The 22653-nt window shown below is 39.2% G+C and overlaps 1 protein-coding gene across 4 annotated transcripts in view; it reads right to left on the minus strand.

The window, feature by feature from the left end:
* The window catches only part of LOC143040071 (uncharacterized), a 59223-nt gene that overhangs the window by 17330 nt on the left and 19240 nt on the right, over positions 1-22653 (minus strand). Inside the window, exons 1-2 of one of the 4 annotated variants that reach the window (XM_076210725.1) lie at positions 16190-16526; positions 1467-1628 (exon numbers count right to left, since the gene is read on the minus strand). In XM_076210725.1, the coding sequence (XP_076066840.1) occupies positions 1467-1628; positions 16190-16495 (468 nt within the window). In that variant the 5' untranslated portion in view covers positions 16496-16526. Of the gene's footprint in view, positions 1-1466; positions 1629-9536; positions 9558-16189; positions 16527-22653 lie in introns of those variants that run through there. The other 3 variants (XM_076210724.1, XM_076210727.1, XM_076210726.1) reach the window with 3 other exon arrangements.

Consider the following 22653-nt stretch of genomic DNA (forward strand, 5'->3'; position numbering starts at 1 on the left):
CTTTCTTCCCTTTTGATATTTGCTGAGTGGAAACATCCAGCCCCATAGTAACTAGCAACAGTCCTTGAGCTCTCATACAGAACTCTCTGCGAAGAACCTTTGGACTGATGTCTGCAGTATATTAGTGTATTAGTTTCCAAATCACTAAATGAAAGTAGCAGGAGGGGTGCAGAAGCCATTTGCTAACTCTCCTATTTAAATGCAGATTCCAGTTGCCAACTCTCCTATTTGAAGGTGGAGACACGATTTAATTTAATAACGAGATATCTTTGGCCTAGTCCATAGACTGAATGTCAGGTTCTCATGGCTGCACATCCAAAAAGAAACAAGTAAGTTAACATGATTTAAACATGGGCAGCAGGTGGATGAATGTCTCTGACAGCCTTCTCATAGGAGGACCACCTAATGCAGGTACTCAATGTCACTCCCTCTGAAATATTTCACTGGCAATAACCAGCACTTTAATTTTTAGAGATAATCCTACACTTAAGTGGTGAAGTTACAGAAGTGGTTAAGGAAGGGTAACAGATTAAAGGGGTAGTAAAAGTTAAAAATGATTAGCATTCTTTTTTCAGTGGAGATAGTCTCCATTCACTAAAGAATGCTACATGACTGGTCCACAAGGATGTCACTACAGCTGCTACAATACTAACATGATGAAATTTATGTGGTTAATAACCCATATGGGGTTATATGTCTGTTATGCAAAGTTAACAATTAGTGTATAATTTCGGCTATGTCTGTAGAAATGGAGTGCATGGTGAGGAATGGTGATGTCAAAGCTGGGAAGAAGAAGAAAGTGTGTGTGGGAGGGGGAAGAGTTTGAGTGGGGAAAAAAAAAAAAAAAAAAAAAAAAAAAAGTAAATACATTGTGAGGAATGGTGATGTCAAAGCTGGGAAGAAGAAGAAAGTGTGTGTGGGAGGGGGAAGAGTTTGAGTGGAAAAAAAAAAGTAAATACATAAATAAAATACTGTGGTGATAAAGAAGATATTGAACTGAGCAGGAAAAATTGACAAAAGGGAGAATGGGAGATGGAGCAAGTATGCTATTGCCTGGAAGCTGCAAGATTTCAGCATGGAAGAGAGAGACCAGAGAGAAGGCAAAGAGATGAAATAGCAAGACATTGTGACATGGCAGTTGCATGACTCATGGGTGAGGTTGGGAAAGGCCTAGTTTAGCAGTAGACTCCAAATGGCTGATTGATTGAAACCCCTTCACTATATTATTATAGTTTTTATTTATTAATTGATTAATTAATTTATTATTATTATGATTTTTTTTTTTTTTTTTTTGCATCCAACCTAGATATGGACCAAAAGGTTTCCTGTTGGCATGCTCCGCCTTTGTAATCCTTTTTTTTTGTACAGTTTTCCTTTCAACAATTTTATTCCAATACTGAACATACGAAAACCCTCAAAGGTGTCTGAAACCGAGCTGACCCAGGCTTAACAAGAGACTACATTACCTTGTGTGCCCTCAGGGACCGCCCCTCACAAGCTAGGGTCACATCTGTAAAGGCTTCGGATTGCAGAAGGCGGTCAAATGCCCTTAGCAAGTTGCTCTGGTGGTTGTTCCACTTCAGGCAGTATTGCTGATTTGCCATCGTGGACACTGAAGCCTGGAATTCCTGAAAAAAGGGAGAATGGTAAGAGATGGAAGAAAACTTTCCATGTTATCTAGTATTTTTATTTGTACAGAAACTAGAAAAAATAAAAATAAAATAAAATAAATAAATAAAGAATAAATAAATAATATAAAACTCTGAAAGAAAAGTTACAAAAACAACCTTTGGGGAGGTTTAGTAATCACAATGATTTACAGATATGAAACAAATACAAATATAAAGATTGGGTAATTATAACAAATGGATAGCATCTGTAAATATACAACACCAATTCTTATCAGTAGGATGGGTATTTCATTTAATATTTGAAAATAAGTGTGAAGAAGAATTGGGTAGAGAGGAAAGAATTATAGGAGCAAATGGTCAGTTGTTCATGGAAAAGAAAGCAATGAGAAGGAGAAGGGTGAAGTATTTCAAGTTATTAAATGTCAAAGAAAGGAAGGCTTTGATAGTGGTTGTGGATAACGGTATAAGAATAACAAATGGGTGGGAAGAATGGTAAGACTATGGCAAGATGTAAAGTACCATAAAGAGAAATAACAACTGACAAAGTACCTGTACTGAATAATGACATTGCATTGTCTGACAAATGGTGGGGTAATAATAGTAATGGTTGATGAGATTGTTCAATATATGTCTATGAGAAAGAAGTATTCCACTGCATTGGATGGGTGCATAGAGTATAAAGTTCTACTGTACAATGGGGAAAGGAGGCAAGCATTAAAGACAGTTTATGTGGGACCAGTCTACTGTGGGTGGTGAGTAAGGTGTGGCCATGTGGTAATTGAGAGAATCAGTAAGAGAATGAGGGGGGATTGATCAATCTTTTGCCTGTATTTACCTAATTGTATTACACGGGAAGGGAGCTATGCTCGTGGTGACCTGCCTTTGTATCTTTCAGCATCAAGTTTTTTCTTAAAATCTTGAATAGTGTTTGCACACACTGTTTCCTTATCTAATCTATTCCAGGTATCCACCATTCTGTGTGAGAAGCTATTCTTTTTCAGATCTCTTCTATAATTATCCTTTTCGAGTTTCTTTTCATGTCCTCTTGTTTTTCCGTTTTCCCATTTAAATCACCTCTATCTAGGATTTCCATTCCTTTCATTATTCTATCAATAGTCAGTGGATCTCCTCATTCTCTTCTTTGTTCCAGAGTTGGTGTGTGTTAAGATGTATGTGCAAAACATTTAGTAAAAGACTGGAGGAAGTAGAAAGCTTTAAATATTTTGGGTCATACGTATTAGGGAGAACCAGAGTCTGGGGTGAAGTTAAATTACAGAGTATGGGAAGCATGTAAACATCTAGGGGGAATGAAAAGTGTCAAGACAGTAGTTATCTGGAGATAAATTGAGGAAATTGTACAAAGGGGTGTTTGTGCCCACCACAGTGTACTGACCAGAAACTTGAAATTTAGAAGACAGAAAGGAAGAGCTTAATCATACTCAAGAAGAAGTGTTTAAGAAGTATGGTAGAGGTTACAAGGATGGAGTGAGAACTGAGGAGGTGATGCAGAGATCAAGGGTGAAAGGAGACCTGCCAGATAGGGATGACCAATCAATTTGTTGCCCCTAGTCTCTCTTCCTGGAGACCCATTCTAAGGTAACCAGCACCGGTTACTGGACAGGCCCATAGGTCATTCAGGGAAGAAATACCAGCACCAGTTACTGGACATGCCTATAGGTCATTCAAGGAAGAAATACAGAGTTGTTGTGTAGAGATAATATGCCCAGTGTCTTCTTTGTGATGGTTGCATCTAGGAGAGTTTAATTCTGTGACCAGACCTATTTTGGACTGGATGATACAAGCAACGCTAATTCTCACTCTCTTCTTCTTTTTTATTATTTTTTTTTTTTCCTGTGTGTGTGTGTGGGGGGGGGGATGTTGTGGGTTTAAGGTGGGAGTTGGGGGGCTGAAGTATTGAATTTGATGGTTTGTCCTGAAGAGCTTGTTTTGTGACCTGGGTGCCAGGGTTGTGTGGAAGTATTGTATGATACATGTCATAGGTTGTTGTATATATGTTTGAGAAGTATACTGCTTTTTTATCTTCAGTTGGTTGTGTTTGTGTGATGTATGAAATGGCTAAGCTGGGTCAAGTGAGGATTCTTGGATACAATTATATACCTATCATTTTCAATTATCTTAAGGGGAGGATTTTGGTACCAGAATGGAAGTATTGGGGTGGTTTCAGTGCATCCTGTTGTAATACTTTATTTTGTATTGTTTGTAAAGTGTCTATGTTTTGCTGATTGTTTGGAATGAAGCAATGGAGGCATGGTCAAGTGTGATTCTTATAAATGGTTTGTAGACTGTGATCAAAATTTCCTTTTGTTATCTAAAACCTGTGTTTCCACATGACTTTAGCTGGTTTATTTTTTGTTGGTTCTTACTGTCCGATTTTTTAAATGCAGGGTAAAGGTCACACAAGTATAAAAATTTAGGTCTAAAATTGCAGATTTCTTTTCCAATGGAAAGGTTTGGCCATTTTCACTGTTGGGTGTTCTTATTTGCTATTGTTCAATTAAACTTCCTTTTGTTGCCCAAAACCAGTGCTTGTAGCTTATTTATCTTATCTATTTATTTATCTATTTTTTGTCATCTTTACTGTTAGGTCCTTGAAGTGCTGGGTGGTCATACAAGTATCAAAAGTGAGGCCTAAGAATTTAGGATCCTTTTCCAATGGAGGGATCTGGCCATTCAATTTTCCTGTTACCTGACTTTTTTTTTTTAGTAGGTAAAGTGAATGCCCAAATGAAATTTCTTTTATGCTAATGAAAGTAAACATCTTTCTACCAGCAACAATTCAAGTATATTTGAGTATAACAAACTCCAAAAATATCACTCTGACTCTGAACTTCCGAGGTCATTCAAGCCATACTATGAATATTTTCACTACTGAGACAGGATGCCCAAGATGCGACCATCACATGAAGACAATGAGCATCTAACACTATCCTGTCCTAAATTCATTCGAGACAACACAAAATCTCTTTACTGAGTAAATTATGGGGTGAGCTGACAGCCATGAATTGTTTCCTGAGGGCTGCAGGGCTTTTGTAAAACAGAACTAGGGCAACAGACTGATTGATAGAGCATAAATGAGAAATGGAGAAAAAATTTGTTTATGTTTGAAGTAAATAAATTTTTTGTCTATATTTGAAGTAAATAAAATTTTGTGAAAGTTAGAATTAAAAATATTCTACTGTAACATTTTCCATGATGACTCAAATACTCACAAAATCTAATATGGTAATATAAGGACCACTGCCTTCCTTTCCTTAGGTTTCATGTGAATAGCTCCAACTGTTTTGCTGTAATGTTGCTAACAAATAAAAGTGTCAAAAAATTGTCTCTGGACTGTCTCAACAATTGGGTGTGGAATGAGTAATTAGTTGGTGTAAGCCTTGAATAGCCCCCCCCCCCCTCCCCTTATAAGGGTGAAGGGACCTGTTTGTATATGTATATACTGTCTTTCACATTTCATCAGCTTTAAAAAGTTTCCACACTAAAGCCCCTACCAAATTTCCCCAAATCCCCCGACAAGACTCCCCTCAGTAAATAACATTCCTGAAGCAATCATCTAGCCCCCTGACCCACCCCCCTCCACCAGCCTTCAATAACAGTGGAATTTCAATTTTCATTTCAATTGAAGGGCATGGCTTTCGCTGATGTAAAGTGTCAAAAGTACCCAAAGGCAGAAGTGAACTTGGAAAACATATTTCAGAACAAGAAAACAAAAGCAAGCAATAAATTTTAGAACAAGAAAACAAAGGCAAGCAATAAATATAAAGTTATTTATATGTGTAACCTCCCTCCACCACTTCACAAGAGCCCACTTCATACCACATTTACTTCCCTTCCCCTTTCCCCACCCAACCACAGCCAAATAACACAAAGCACCAACCTCACCCTCCAGCATGATGCAAGTATTATTAGTTTTTGCCAATAGTGCAACTGTTCATTTGCTGACATAATTACTATGTTACAGGATCATGTTGGGTGCAAATATATGCATTTATATAAAACATACTGTATTATTCATACAATGGCTGACAAAAGCACATGTTATACAGGAAGGTACAACAAATTGGAGATGTGGGAATGAGAGAGAGCTGTGGGGAAAGAATTCCTGGGAGATGAGGAAAAAATATTCTGGAAGATGGAGTGAGTGGGGAGAATTGAGTGGGAGATGTAAAGAGCAAGGAGTAGGAAGTAAGATGAGGGTGGGGAGTGAGGGGAGGAGAGATACAGGAAGGAATGTGCTAAGAGGAGTGAGTAGGAGGGAACGGGGGGGACTGTATTTCATTGCCAAAAACTTCTACTTTTATCTTTGGGAATAAAATCACACTGGCAGTGGAGTCCTAGATAGTACAGGAGATGAAGAGGACAGATGAAAGATGGGACAGTAGAAATTTAAAGTGATCAATAATCTTCTTGGAATGGAGGGGAGTGAGGGGAGGGAAGGGGAAGGACAGGAGGAGGGAGGGGAAGATCAGGGAAGGGAAAGGATGGGAAAGGAAGGGAAGAGAAAGGAAGAGTGGGAAGGGAAGAGATGGAAGATGGGGAGGGATGAAGGGAAGGGAAGAAAGGGAATAAAGATAAGAGAGAGGAAGGGAGGGGAGGGGATATGGGAAAGAAGAGGAGAATAGTAACTGTACCCATGAGTTTTAGTGACTAGTAATCTACAACCCTACACCAGCTGGCAATGACTGTCAGGTCCTCCTATTGATTTCTTGAGGGAAAAATGTTGGGCTCCTGTTTGTTGTAGCAGTGTGGGACTGTTCATATGTCACTGATTTATTGTATGAGGAGGAGGGAAGCAGTCAGCTGTTGTCTGGTCTCCTCGTGTATATAAAACACTGAAGGAAATACAGTCCTGGTTGATAAGAGATCTTGGGTGTGGTCTTCAGACCTGAGTATCAGGCTCCGAGTTCTGAAGCTAGGTAGCATGGTGAGGATTCTTTCTGATGTCCACTTTGAAGGACCATCACTTGCATGTACCCCTTATTGGTCTCAGGGGAGTGGAGAGAGGGGAGAATGGGGAGGAAGATGGAAGGAGCGTCAAATGGAACAAATGGGGTGATGAGAAAAGAGAGGGGGTAAGGAAAGAAGAGAAGAGAGGGGAGAAAAAAAGAGTGGGTTTAGGGAGAGATGAGAGATAGAAGGTGAGGGGAAGGAGAGGCAAGGGAGGGGGAAGAGGAGGTGAGGAGTGGGAAGGGGATGTGGCAGGATTTGGATTAGGGGTGGGAAGGGGGAAATGATGAGAGAAGCCAGTGAGAGGTGATGAGAGAGAGGATGAGGAAAGGGAGTATGATGAGAAGGAATGTGAGGGGGGGGGAGAAAAAGAGAGAGAGAGAGAGAGAGAGAGAGAGAGAGAGAGAGAGAGAGAGAGAGAGAGAGAGAGAGAGAGAGAGAGAGAGAGAGAGAGAGAGAGAGAGAGAGAGAGAGAAAGAGAGAGATAATATGAACGGGAAGAGGGGAAAGTAAAGCAAGGGGAGTGGAGAGGAAATGGGAGATAGGAACTGGTAGATAATGATAGAGGGGAACTGGAAGATAATGAGAAAGGGGAACTGGGAGGTAATGAGAGAGGGGAGCAGGGAACTGGTGAGAGAGCAAGGAGCATGGAGAGAGAGAGAGAGAGAGAGAAGAGGTAATGAAAGGGAGGAGGGGGAAGTGAAGAGAGGGGAGTGGAGAGGAAACGAGACGGGTAACACGGAGGTAATGAGAGAAGGGAACTGGAAGGTAATGAGAGAGGGGAACTAGGAGGTAATGAGAGAGGGGAACTAGGAGGTAATGAAAGAGGGGAGCAGGGACATGGTGAGAGAGGGGAGCAAGGAGCATGGAGAGAGAGAAAAAGGTAATGAAAGGGAGGAGGGGAAGTGAAGAGAGGGGAGTGAAGAGGAAACAAGAGGGGTAACTGGAAGGTAATGAGAGAGGGGAACTAGGAGGTAATGAAAGAGGGGAGCAGGGACATGGTGAGAGAGCAAGGAGCTTGGGGGGGGGGAGAGTGGTGAGAGAGCAAGGAGCTTGGAGAGAGAGAGAGAGAGAGAGAGAGAGAGAGAAGAGCAAGGAGCATGGAGATGATCAGAAAGGGGGAAAGCAATGTAATAAGACAGGGAAAGGGGAAGTGATGGGACAGGGGATTGGGTGGTGATCCTTTCCCTGCTACCCATTTTTAAATCCTGTCAATCCCCTCATCTCCATCTCTAGGTGCAGCCCTCGGGGATTGGCGCTGTCTATGCACAAGACCCAATATCAATAAACTTCAACAATATTTCCTCCAGTTTCACATCAGTTGAGCAAAGAGCAAACAACCGGTAACTGTTCCCCTCGTCTTACTTCAGTAAATTTTTTATTTTGTGGGTTTGTAATGTAGATTTAATATCCACTGTACTTTCCTTAGGGAATATTATTCTTATTTCACAGTACAACTGCATAATCCATGGATCTGCAGTCCCATAGAATTGCTTCTAACGAGTTTTATAAAACATGGCACCGTATCATAAATTCTGCAGCTTCAAGGCAAACACAAGTCCAAAGCAAATCACAACCTGACCCTTCATGTATTGACGAGGATAAGGTTCTCAATGATTACACAGCATCAGTGATCTCTGAAGTAGACTTTAATGGGTTTCTGTGCATGGCAAAGGAGGTATCCTACTATATAACTTACTGGTATCTCCCTCCCCACAATTAAAATATTTACATTGTACATGTAGGATTAAGTTTGTATAATTTAATTTCAATATGATTTATTATCACTATGACATACTTAGACTAAATACATATGGCTGATTCATATGCTCATGTGATGAATACTTTAATGTTTATTTCAATGAATTATGATCTACTGTCAATAATGACATCTAGATTAACTACATAAGGTTTACATGTAAATGTACTGAATATTTATTATGATTATCTGCTTAAGTTTTGTGGTGGCTGGGGAATTGAGTGATGGGACAAATGCTGGGTATTAAGATGATATTTGTTTTAATTCAGGATCATGATTTACCATCATTAGAATTATGTACTTTAAAAAAAAAAAAAAAAAAAAAAAAAAGTTATTTTACATATGCATGAAAGCACTTGCTAAGACTGTTTGCATTTTACAATGACTGGTGAGATACACATATCTGGGATTCCTGAGCTGCCCAAACTATATGTTAACTTTCTCTTTCCTTAAGTTTTTAGATTTATAATCCACAGCATGCTTCCAGTCCTTTAATTGCTGTGCTGTACTTTCAGCCAACAACACAGAAACAGCTTCACACAAATACAAGCCCAAAGAGAGATCCATGGAAGAGCTCAATTACAGCTGTTGGCCAATGTGGGACTGCAGGTTTCTAGTCAGTGAAACTCAAGTCAACAATCATTTTATATTTTCATAAGAAAACATTTATTGGTTTGAGTTTACTATAGAACCTCTATATATGAGCAACTCTTTATGTAAACAATCCAATATTCAATTCTTTTTAAAAAACAAAATTGATTCTATATACATTGCTCCAATAACTGGACCAAATTCTGCTGTGGACTTCACAATTGAGCACAATAGTATAATGATTTTGGTGATACACTGATAAAAGATGTCAAGCACTCAACACCCACTAACCGAAGAAGCTCCACCAGGTGAATGAGGTTTAACATTTTGAGCGAAGTGACACAGAGCTAATGAGGCACTCACAGCTAAAGATTGTTTACTGGGTTTCTGGGGAGCAACAAGAAGAAATGCAACACAAAATGGCTGTCATGTGAAAAAACCTTGGTCACAAAACGAGTGCATGTGTAATGCAGGAACCAATGACAGGTGCCTGATCCTCCGAGGTAAATACCAAAGAGAACTATCTCATAGCCAAAATACAAAATCTATCAACAACCTCACCAGCCTCCAGATCTGGCCCAACATACCTTTCTATCAACTTGAAACTATTTTCCCCTTCTTTTTCACACAAGGAGAGCTGACAACCAAGTGCTCCCCTCCTCCTCCTCCTGTTAGCCAATAAGAGAAACACACATACAACATAGCTTCTTTCTTGTATATTACTACTGGGTAAATACAACTAAGTAAATGAACTAATATAATACAAATGACACATAGCCCTTGTGTCCTCTATGAGAGGATATGAAGGTCACTGCTCACTGCTGAAGTGCAGTTTTACGGTCAGTGAAATGAGGCACTGGATCAAGGGGGGGGGTACCTACATGTAGTGGTCCTGTAAGATGGTCACCAGGGTTGCCCATTTTCAAAACCTGTCAACCCCCTCATCTCCATTAGGAGGTGCAGCCCTGAGAGGCTGGCACTTGGTCTCTGAACTTGGCCCAAGACTTCTATCAACTTCAACTGTAATTCTTAGTTTGTCACATACAGATAGCCGACAACCTACAACTGATCCCCCCCCACTACCACTTTCAGCTGGTGACACAGAAAATCCTACACCAATAAAATACAAACATTTCATGTTCTTCCCAGAGAGAGCAATGATAGCCACTGTGAAGATACAGGGTTCCCACTTAGTGAAACTCTTACATACATATACCAAAGGCTTTCCCCCCTTCCACTCCCCTCCACCCTCCTCCCTACCTCTCATCTTGGCACCTCCTGGATGATGGGTCATCCCTGCATCCTGTCCACTGCCCTGGTTCAGAAGCAGTATTGCAAGACACAGCAAAGCCGCTTCATTAATTCGGCGACCTCCCCTCTCAGTCCCCTCATGCAGAAAAGGAGAAGATGGGGAGAAATCCCCTCGGGTTGCATCAAATTTCTCATACATACCTCCTCACCCCCCATCCCCACCCACTCCCCATCATGCATCACTGCATCATCTATACATAACCCTTCTCCATTCACCCCTATCTTCTGTCCTCCCTCAACAGACATTCCTCTCTTTTGTAATGTCCCTTTTACCCCATCCATCCATCTCATCCTAGGACGCCCCCACATAGTTACTAATTCCACCTCTGCCTTCCACACCTTTTACTAATCTTTCTTCACTAATCATTCATTCACTCAAAGCAATAATTATAATTATCACAGTGTATTGTATTGATAAAATGTCTTATATGAAAAGAAAAAAAGAAACTCCATTCCCCCCCCCCCCCCAATTTCCATACCCAATGCCCAACCATAAACTATTCTCAAAGGTCCACAACATCAGAATGTCAGAATGACAAAGCTCAAACATTCAATGCAGACCTTGAAATACTTAATTCAAAATGATAAGAGGGTGATAAGTGTCTTTGGTATAATTATGTTATCTTGCTATGGTTTTTTATCAGTCTCTCACTTTTTGGGCAACACACCATACGAGAAAAAAAAAAAAAAAGTCTGAGTATGAAACAAGTTATACATACATACATATATATATGCAATAAGAACACTAGGAACGTGTTTTATAAATGCAAGGTAACCACTAAGAAAATAAACAAACGAAGCAGAGCGCTTTCGTATATTACATCTTCAGTGTAATTTACACTGAAGATGTAATATACGAAAGCGCTCTGCTCCGTTTATTTTCTTAAGTGGTTACCTTGTACATATATATATACATACATACATACATACACACACACACATAGATATAAATATATATATAGACCAGTCTCCCTTACAAGCACAATAGCTCAAATATGTGAAAAAATAATCAAAAGTAGATGGATTAAACATCTGGAAGAAAATAATATACTGCATCCAAAAAAATTTGGCTTTAAGACAATGAAGATCATGTGCCACTAACTTGATTTTTTTTACTCAAGGCTAACAGACATAATGTAAGAAAGGGATGGATGGGCTGATTGTGCTTTCCTAGATTTACAAAAAGCACTTGATAAAGTACCACACAAAAAGCTAAGAAACCTCAAAATAACAGGTGTACAAGGAAAGCTATTGAAATGGAAGATTTCTTGAATGGGAGAAAAATGAGAGTGGTACTTTAGAGACAAAACCTCAACCTGGGAAGAAATGATAAGTGGAGTCCCACAAGGTTCTGTATTAGCTCCGATAATGTTTGCCACATATATAAATGACATGGATAAAGGTGTAGAATGTTATATGAACTTACTTGCAGATGACACAAAACTACTAAAGAACGTAAGTACAGAAAAAGACTGTGAATCACTACAGAGAGACCTGGCCAAAGTCTAAGAATGGAGTCAAAAATGGGAAGTGAACTTCAACATCAAGAAATGTAGTATAATGGAGTTTGGAAAAAGTAAAAATAGAATATTGGGGCCATATAAAATTGGTACAAAGGAAAAAAAAAAAAAAAAAGTTAGCTCGGAAAAGGACCTAGGAGTAATTATTAACAAAAATATGACACCAGATAAGCATATTAACAAAATAGTCAGAGAAACCTACAATTTACTAAAATCAATAAAGGTGGCCTTTAACTACTTGGATGAGGTAATGGTAAAAAAAATATAGTTTATCTACTGCAGGGGAATGATAGATACACCACTTGAGAGACTGATGACAAAATAGGCAGTGGAGTTTGTCATCAAACAGTGCAAGAGGAAAGCATAAAAAACAATGGACAACCATCATTAATGCAACAAACCAACCACAAGGGTTACACTACCAACCAGTCACAACTCTTGCTTGGGTACTCAAGACTAGTACCACGGAAATGGCATGCCAAACAATAAAATATTTTTTCACAACTGAAAAAGTAAAAGGATGAGAAGGATAGCAAAGTGTTTAAAAGATTGCATGTAAAGGATGTGATAAGTCTTACATTAGTAAAATGTCAAGTGACCTAAATAAATGCATTTATTATTACCAATACTAACATACATGTATATCACAATGGAAAAACATCAACTACCTAATAGGCTGGAATAAAACAGTTATATATGAAAACAATGAGATAATGAGGAATTGTCTAGATGCAGCGGCTATTGGCGGGTTAAATACTAGTGAACAGAATACTGTAATATTCAATATTGCATACATACATACATATACCAAGGCTTTTTTCCCCTTACAAGGGAGGTAGCCAAAAAGAAAAAGGCATAAAATTATTCCCACTCATTCCATCCTTAAATACACTCCATTCCCCTCCACCCTCCCTCTTATCTTAGCACCTCCTGGATGACGGGTCATCCCTGCACCCTGTCCACTACCCTGCTGTAATTCCTCTATTTCCCATGGTGAAAAAGAGGAAGGTCATCCATGATCTCCATTGGCAATGGAACCTTCTGCAACTCTTCCCAGCCCTTCCCCATCTCCTGAGGTTTTTATATACATAAGAGTTTGTATTCATCTCTGTACTTGAAAAAGCCCTAAGTGAAATTGTTCAAGTCTTCATTCTTAAAATGGTGTGTACATTGATCAAAATGTCAGTTATTTTCAAATATTGCCTCAGAGGTTTAGCAAATAAATTGCTCCAAGACATGGGTTTCAAAATCACTGCTATTATGCTACGTCATCAGCCTAAGCCATAAAGTTAAAATCCGGAGAAGAAGAAGAAGAAGAAGAAGAAAAAAAAAAAAAAAAAAAAAAATCTAGCTCACATTCAGCTAAAAATGTCTAATTAAATCTCACATAACTCAATGGAACTGTAATGGAAATAGGTATATGTTATATGGGGAGAGTATAAAGAACAACTCTCGCCCCTTTGGGGCTGAATCTCCTTGAAGGGGTAAGGAGAGTCGTGTCCATTTGACATCTATGGCAGGTCTTTGATGGGATACTCCTTCATGGGGGTGAGGGTTGTCTTCCTATCCTTGCTGTCTCAGTGTTCCTAACATCTGGTTTAAAGCTGGACACCAGCAGCATACTACTTAAACATCTATAAAACCCTACAACCTATACCACGTAAAACATTCACACAGAAATACATACACACTTAGTTTACTAAACAAGTCCTACAAGAAAGACTGCCAGACTCAATATTCCAACAACCCCTACACATAAGCCCCACACAGGGGGAGGGGGGGGGGTGAGAGAGAGAAAGAGAAAGAGAAAGAGAAAGAGAGTGAGAGAGAGAGGAGAAAAAAAAAAATATATATATGAATAAATAAAATAAATAAATAAAAATAAATAAATAAGTAAATCCTTCCCACATCTGATAAGAACCACACTGCCTATGCTCAGGAAACCATACAATGACAGTACACAATATATTCTTCCCTGTGTAAAATATGGTCCCGCCCAGTTGCTGGTTACCTGAAGGTCACAGGCCTTCTGCAAGAGAAACCGGGGGTAACAGGGTGATTGATTGATTGGATGTATGTAAGGTTATCAATGCACTATAGAAAATGTAATAATTTAATTACAATTGTAAAGAGACTTACAAGTGATGGCAATGGAAAAATCATCACCAGAAACACATCAAAAGGATTACTGGGGAAACCTATTATCTATTGAAGAATATAAATGTAACATTCCACTACACTGACAAAGACATATAAAAAATGATTATTGAAAACCTGATTTACCTTGTCTGGAATATATCACTGGTACAGTGGTGTGGTTACAAAGCCATTACTTCCCTCCCCCACCCCTTTGACACTACTGCCACCCAACCATGCTCCCAAACTCTGACTTCCCCTTCCCCTTCATTTTTTTTCACCTAATGCTCATGCTAACACGCCCATATTTAGATAAAGAGAAGGGAAAAAAAAAAAAAAAAATTTATAATAAACAAATAAAAATAATAAATACAATAATGATATAAATAATAAAATGAATAAGAAATACAATAAATTAATAAAAAACAAAATTAAATATAATAAAAATTAAATACATTAAGTAAATAAAAAAAAAAATTATATATATATATATATATATATATATAATCTAAAATAAAAAATAAATAAAATAGTGCAATAAAATTTCCAAGTTTGACCAAAGTAAGCAGGGCTGGGACTCCATGAATGTACCTCTTGTCACGCATACTAGAACTAGGTAAAATAATGATGTAAAATAGAATCTTGGTTCTCAAATTGAACAAACTGGTTCTCGACCAACAAAAAAGTTCTCCGGGGGTCATCCCGAACAGAGAAAAATGGAAAATGAGGCAAAATTCAAAATTTTATGGAAAACTATCGGTGATAAAGCTGTATCCACCAGATCAGTAATCTTGATTCAGTCTTCAACCAACTCAGTTCTGGAACAGTTTTCTAAAATGGACTGCTATCAAGAACCGAGGTTCTACTGTAAATACATTAAACCCTACCCTACTGTGGATACATCTCCTGATGGAGGTGAAGGTGTTGATGAGCTTTGAAGATGAGTGACTGGGAAATTATTCTGATCTTGCATGACCACCACTTCCAAGTACCCAAACATGGTCCTTCCAGCAGTGAAGTTTTGACAATACAGAATTGGCCTAGCTACATCATGTACCCAATTGTGCATATCACACAGGTCAAGGAATGCTTAATCCTACACTAGCTAACATTTACATAACGAAACAGCACAGTTCAGGTACAATACCTATTCTTTGAGAAATCTATGGGCCAACCAAGAAGACCCTGCTGAATATTCTGGGGTTGTGGGTCTCCAGTAAGATCCAAGGCAACATTTTAATTGGTTGTTTGCTTTAGTGTTGAGTGGTACTATCAGAGTACAGGCAAGTCAGGTACTGTATGTATGCATTTTGCTTTAGTGTTGAGTGGTAGTATCGGAGTAGAGGCAAGTCAGGTACTGTATGTATGCAGAGGAGTGGAAAAGGAGGAACTAAATATTTTCAGAATGATGCACACATCTGGGGCATGTGGTGTCTTGAATGAGTTTGATTTGATAAAGGTACTGGTTTAGTGTCCATGGTATATTGTGGAAGCATACATGTATTCCCAGTTTTTCTCCTCTGGATTTATGCTATGCATGCACATATACACCTATATACATAAAGACACATATACAGTACACACTTATCAATATAATATACAGAAAATACATATATACTTAAGTACAATTTTGAGGGGCAGTTCTCCATACAGCAAACCACAACTTAGTAACTAATACTAGGACTGATATAAATCAATGAGATCCAACTTATGAAAACCAAGCCATTCAAGGATATGGACACTAAATATGAACACCAAGCTCTTCTAGGTTGGGTGAAACTTGGAATACAGACAACCACTGAATCAACAGACCTGGCCAAAAATAAACAACACAAGATAGAAAATATTAAGAGTATAAATTAAAAATATGGAATTTATGTAACAGCAGACCCAATGCATCACACTAGATATTTTGAAGAGAAACTAAAATTTCATAACACCAAACAGTATAAGCCCAAACAAGTTGACTTCTATTGGGGCAGAAACAAAAGCGAGAAAGGAAAAAAGTGCTGTTTTACACATATTACTGCTGAAGGCAAACCATTCTTGCTTGTCTACAAGAATGATGATATCCAACTAGCTAACAAAGAGCATTCAATGTATTCCAATTCCTTGCAAATATGGTAAAGAATGGGAAGGCTGAAGCCTGTTATGTACAATCTATAAATGCATATGCAGGGTAAGCATGCTACTGGAGTATCTCAACGGCAGTACTTTACTACATTCTACTGAAATGACCATCTAAACTTTAGGGTATTTAAATCTGTGCTTACCTTCGGCTGTGTAACCCCAGTTTCGTTTGCTGATCTAGTGATATGTGTCTCAATCTTTGGGTTACCGGTTCTAATAGTTGTGAAATTTACCACAGAGGAAAGGCCTTTGCTTTGGTTAGTAAGGGCAAGGTGCTTCTTGGACTTCATGTGACTGGTAAGAGCTGCCTCTCCCATGTTCCCGATCTCAAAAGATTTCAAACACAGACTGCATCTTGCCTTATGCACATCATTTGGATCAGGCAAAATCCAATCACGGAACAAACTATTTTCATGCCAACAAGCGTTAAACCTGCATTTGCCTGGCATTTTAACCTTTTAAAGTCAACCAAGTTTCCTTCTGAATGAACAAGTTATCAATTTTGCGGTTGACAGTGTACTTGCATCTGTGCAGCTTTCAAAGCCATCTTAACTTCCCCTTTTAGCTGCTTGAAATAAGCTGCAAACCAATTTATGCAGGATTGGGATACTGTCAATAGAAGTATTTGACAGTGCAAAACCATCTATTTTTCTGTGTCATGTATTAATGTTGCACAATGAATATATGTCCTCCATTTCTAATTTATATATACATGGAAGAAAAGTTATATTGGACAATATGTTTGTCAACTGGATTTAAAATCACTAATATACCAAAATATGAAGCCTTGACATTTGTTTGAATGATATTTGAGATCCCTTGCAAGCACATCAAGGACCTGTGTGAACCCTGAAAGGAGGAAAAAATGAATATGTACATAGCTACATCAATGTCTGTAACACTTATAACACGTTACTTTATTTCTACTTAGTGCGCCTAAATATACAGCATGGAGTATACATGTTAGCCCACATATACAAAATGTGCACTAAATGGTAACGAATCAAGAGAGAACGAGGCAACTGTGGATGACAAGACGACCAAAACGAGATGGAAAAAATAGTATGATGTTGGAAGAGGATGAAGATCATAATTGTTGCCTTAAGTTTCACTGACTGGAAATCCACAGCCCCACAGCAACTGGCAATGATCCTCAGACCCTGTCACAGATTCCTCTGGGAAGAAATGCTGGCTACTGTCTGTGTTGTAATAGTATGAGACTATTTCTATGTTACCTGCTTACAGCATTAAAAGGGAAGCAGTTGCTGGTTGTTGGCTCTCCTTGTGTGAATAGGTGGAAGAAAGAGTTAACATAGATCTTGGGCCTAGTCTTGGGACCAAGTGTCAGCCTCTCTAGGCTGCACCTCTGAATGTAGATGAGGGTGGTGACGGGTTTTGATGACAGGCACCAGGGAGACAATACTCTACAATGCCCATCTTGAAGGACCACCACTTGCATGTACAGTGAGACCTCTAATTAACAGACGTTAATTAGCTGTGTTTACAGTGTTTGCGGTGTTTTTGGTGCTGTTGTTTAGTGCGTGCAATCACTCTGCCACCCAAAAACCACTCCAAATCAATGGATTAATCACATCAACGGACACCGTTACCCCCCTTTTAGTCCGTTAATGAGAGGTAGTACTGTACCTACCGTTGGTCCCTGGATGAAGATAATGATGAAAGTGAAGGGACTGGAGGTGGAATCAGATGCTAAAGGAGATTTGAGGAAAGAACCATAACAGAAGAATGGTACAAGTTAAAAAATATCAGCAATATTTTTGTGTGGAGGTTAGTCTCCAATGGTAAAAGAATGCTGTGCGACTACTTTGGTTCACGTGGATGTCAGACAAGTCCCTACATATTGGCTGCACAAAAAATAATTCTGTCAATATCCTATACAGGGAGAGGAGGGGAGAAGGAGGGGAGAGGGAGTGGAGGAGGGGAGGAGGGGAGGAGGGGAGGAAGGGGAAAGGGAAGGAAAGGAGAGGGGAGGAGAGAGAGAGAGGGAGAGAAAGGAAGGGAAAGAAGGTTGGAGAGATGGAAGGGGATTCAAGGGAAGAGAGGGGAAATGTAGAAGGGGAAGTAGAGAAGGAGCTAAGGGAGGGGAGAGGGGAGAGGGGGAGGAGTGGAAAAAGGGGGGCCAAGAAAGAGGTGGCAGATATGGAAAAAAAGGATGAGAATGATAGGGAAATACAAGGAGAAAGGGAAGTGAGGGAAGTGAGGAGGGAGGAGTGTGGGAGGAAGAGGAGAGGGGAGGAGGAGGAGAGAATGGAGGAGAGGAGGAGGAGAGAATGGAGGAGAGGAGGAGGAGAGAATGGAGGAGAGAATGGAGGAGAGGAGGAGGAGAGTGGGAGGAGGAGAGCAGGAGGAGGGCAGGGGGAGGAGGAGAGGGTGGAGGTGGAGGAGGAGAGGGTGGAGGAGGAGAGGGTGGAGGAGGAGGAAGAGGAGAGGGTGGAGGAGGAAGAAGAGGAGGAGAGGGTGGAGGAGGAAGAAGAGGAGGAGAGGGTGGAGGAGGAGAAGGAGAGGGTGGAAAAGGAGAGGGTGGAGGAGGAGGAGGAGGAGGAGGAGGAGGAGGAGAAGAAGGAGAGGGAGAGGGTGGTGGTGGTGGAGGAGTAGGAGGAGGAGGGAAAGGGATGAGGGGGAGGAAAAGGGAGGAGGAGGGAAAGAAAGGAGGGGTAGAGAAAAGAGAGAGAAGGTAAGAAAGGAGGAGGGAAAGAAAGGAGAAGAGAAAGGAAGGAAGAGGAGGGAAATGAAGGGGAGGAGGGAAAGGAAGGAGGAAGAGGAGAAGAGTGGGGGGGGGTTAAAGAGAATGGGATGAACTGAGTATTGAAGTAGGAATTTAAATTAATGAGTTGGCTAGAAAAATGTTGCCACTATCTTCAAATCTCATTGCATTTTTAGAAGGAAAATTGTTGTATCCTCCCTTATCAAACATTTTCCTAATTTCAATACCTCCAAAGGACCAATGGTCCCCGGATGTGATTACAAAATATAATAGTTAAACTTGTACCCAAGGAAGTTTGCAGTGATCTGATTCAATTATCATCAGATACAAAATCTGACCACAGATAAGGGATTTCAGCCTTCCCATGTTGCTACTCTGATATCTTGTTGCTGTGTATAATGTCCTTTGACCACTCCCTTTTACTTATCTGCTGAAGAAGACCACAGAGTTGAGGTTGTAATATACAGAACAACTCAGACTGCCATTTTTTTCTTAATCCAACAATATATTTTAATCTTAGTATAGTGAATATGTTATGACATAGGTTCAAACATTTCAGAATAGACATCATCATAACTACTGTACCTGACCTGAGAACTGCTCATTTTAGTAGTCTAGAACAAGAGTTACAGCTTCTACATTGGGTAATACGTTAATGTTTTATGGGTCAACAACTAAAATGCTTCAGAGACCAGAGCAGCAATTTCCAACTACTTTTGAATTACTGATAATGAATATAATGGTCAAAATTGTTTGTTAGCTCTATTTTTCAAGATACATCTATGTCACAACAGGTTCCAACAGGTTTGCGGCAGTGTGTTTCTTTCCACATTCACAGTCTCGCTGCCCTTCAGCAGGAGCCAAGAAACCATACCAACAATTGTTATTTTTGCATGGTACATCCAGTGCAAAAGGGCTTGACAAAAAAGAAAGAGTCCACTGAATATCCAAACATTCCATCAGCTATTCGTCCAGTTCCACATGGAGAAAGTACCCATTCTTGATGCATCAACCAAGTATCCTCAGAGTCAGATGAGGAAGGTAGTGAGGAGGAAGCAGAGAAAGATGACAGTGCTGGATCAAAGAGTGACCCAAATTTTGATGAAGCACACTCCTCTGGACCACATCTCATACCACAAAGGGAACTCCATGACCTTGTCAGGGATTTGCAACTACCCAAGTATAAAGCAGAGCTACTAGGTTCTCATCTTCAAGTGGAATCTCTTGGCAGCTGATGTGAAAATTTCAAAATTTCATGACAGGAGTTCAATGATTTCTTCATAATGGAAGATGATTTAGTGGCCTGCAACAATATTAGGAAACACTTGGCATTGAATACAAACCCAGACACTGGAAGCTTTTCATAGATTCATCAAAAACAAGTCTGAAAGGTGTCTTGCTTATAATGGCAATAGTGATCCATCAGTTCCTGTGGATTATGCACCACATATGAAAGAAACTTACGAGAATATAAAGCGCATGTTGGAGGTTATCTACTGACTATATATAGAATCATGAAAGGAATGGAAATCCTTGACAGAAAAGATTTACTAAAAAATGACAATGGAAAAACAAGAGGTCATGAAAAGAAACTCAAAAAGGACAACTATACAAGAGATAGGAAAAAGAATAGCTTCCCACACAGAGTGCTGGATATATGGAATAACAGATGAAAAAAAGTGTGTAAATACTATTCACGATTTAAAGAATAAACTTGATGCTGAAAGATACAAAGACGGGTCACCACAAGCATAGCTCCCTTCCCGTATAGTGCTGGATATATGGAATAACAGATGAAAAAAACAGTGTGTGTAAATACTATTCACGATTTAAAGAATAAACTTGATGCTGAAAGATACAAAGACGGGTCACCACAAGCATAGCTCCCTTCCCGTATAATACAACTAGGTAAATAAAATATGATGAATATCCATGGCACCTCTGTAGTGACTTAAAAGTTGTTGCTCTTGTGATGGGCTTGCAAGGCAGGTACATCAAGTGCTGCTGCTTTCTGTGTGAATGGGATAACTGTGCAAGAGATTCCCACTACATCAGGAGACTGGCCACTTCAGCAATCATGGGAGCCTAGCATGAAAAATATTCAACATCCACCTCTCACTGAACCAAACAATATTTTGCTACCATCAGTACACATAAACTGGGGCTCATGAAAAACTTTCTAACAGCTATGGACAAATCTGGTCAGGGATTGTATTTAACATCAAAATTCCCTTCACTAAGTGACACTAAAATAAAAGAGCAAGATTTCATTGGTTTTCAGATTCGAGAGCTTCTTAAAGATGGTGACTGAATCAGCCCTTTATGGGAAAGAAAAAGTTGTTTGGAACAATTCAAGTTAGTGGTAAAGTGATTTCTTGAAAATAGAAGGGAAGGAAAATATGACAAATTGGTGGAAAACCTCATCAAGGCTTACAAGAACATAGGATGTAACATGTCACTTAAAATCCACTTTTTAGACTCCCATTTTTATTTTTTCCACAAAACTGTGGGGCAGTTAGTGATGAACATGGTGAAAGGTATCACCATGATATTTCAACCACAGAAAAGTGGTACCAGAAACAGGTGGAGCACAACAATGCCTGCAGACTATTGCTGGACAATGGCAAGAGGTGATTATTCAGCCCACTATTGGCATCAAGAAAAAAGGCAGGAAGTAGATATGGATCAGAGTATAAAATGTAACGACACATACTATATGTTATAATAAAATAGTCAAATATTACATACTGTGTATCTTTAAACTTATAACCAATAAGCATTTTTCAAAGCAATATTTGGATTCAGTGTATGAAAATACATTAAAAATAACAAAACTTAATAGAAGCACACAACTTTTCAAAAAATTTTGACTGGTGTTGTCTATCTAAACCAAAATGTTAATATAAATATTGACTGAATTTACTATTACTGGTTACAATTTTTTTCACAATTCTCTTAGGTTTCATTATGTCGTCAGCAATGCAATGTCATCCACATTTCACCAAAACTTGTTTCAAACCTACAACTTCAGATAGCAGAAATAACTAATGATATATGAAAAACCAAACTAGAACAGATGCTGATCACGTTTCTCCAATAAAGATGTGGAAGGGGCAATTAAAAAAAACAGAAGGCCCAGATAATATCTCATACATTTATATAAAGCACCCTATGGATAGATTTAGTAACCATGGAATGAGCGCTGAAATTATCGGTTGTTTTATGAAAAGGTTTGACAACTTTATGGATGGGGATGACAAGTGGTAATAGACATGGAACTGCTTAGTGTAGGCCTTATGGTCTCTTGCAGTCTCCTTCATTATGTTCCTATGTTCTCACCCAATATGCAATAAAGGTCTTGACTCTTTTAACCAATCCTGGTTGTACAACAAAATTCTAACAATCTAGAAACAAGTCCATATAATACCCATAAAAGAGCATCCTACACACCAATCTCATTATTATCCACCATATCCAGACAAGAAAAACTAAATGCAGAAAGAAACAACTAATTAATTTGCCTCCCCAAAACAATATGGATTCAAAGAGAGCCACTTCACAAGTATTGCACAACTACTGAAGAGATTTCACAAAAAGGAACAACCAAACAGAACAGGCATGGTAGTTAACAGATATAACTAAGGCATTTCATGACATTTCTAAACACATCTATATAGTGATGGCATTTACCCCCCATTGCCAGGGGGGTAGCCAAAGTCAAAAGACGTATATCATCCCCACCCATTCCACTCCCACCACCATTTCCTCCCTCTCATCTTAGCTCCTCATGAATGACGGGTCATACCTGTATCCTACCCACTGCTTTGGGTCAGAAGCAATGCAGCAAGACACAGCACATCCACAACAAGGCCACTTCACTTA

Source organism: Oratosquilla oratoria, chromosome 27 (genome assembly GCF_046742065.1).
Source record: "Oratosquilla oratoria isolate Oo_2021 chromosome 27, ASM4674206v1, whole genome shotgun sequence".
NCBI classification, from domain to species: domain Eukaryota; kingdom Metazoa; phylum Arthropoda; class Malacostraca; order Stomatopoda; family Squillidae; genus Oratosquilla; species Oratosquilla oratoria.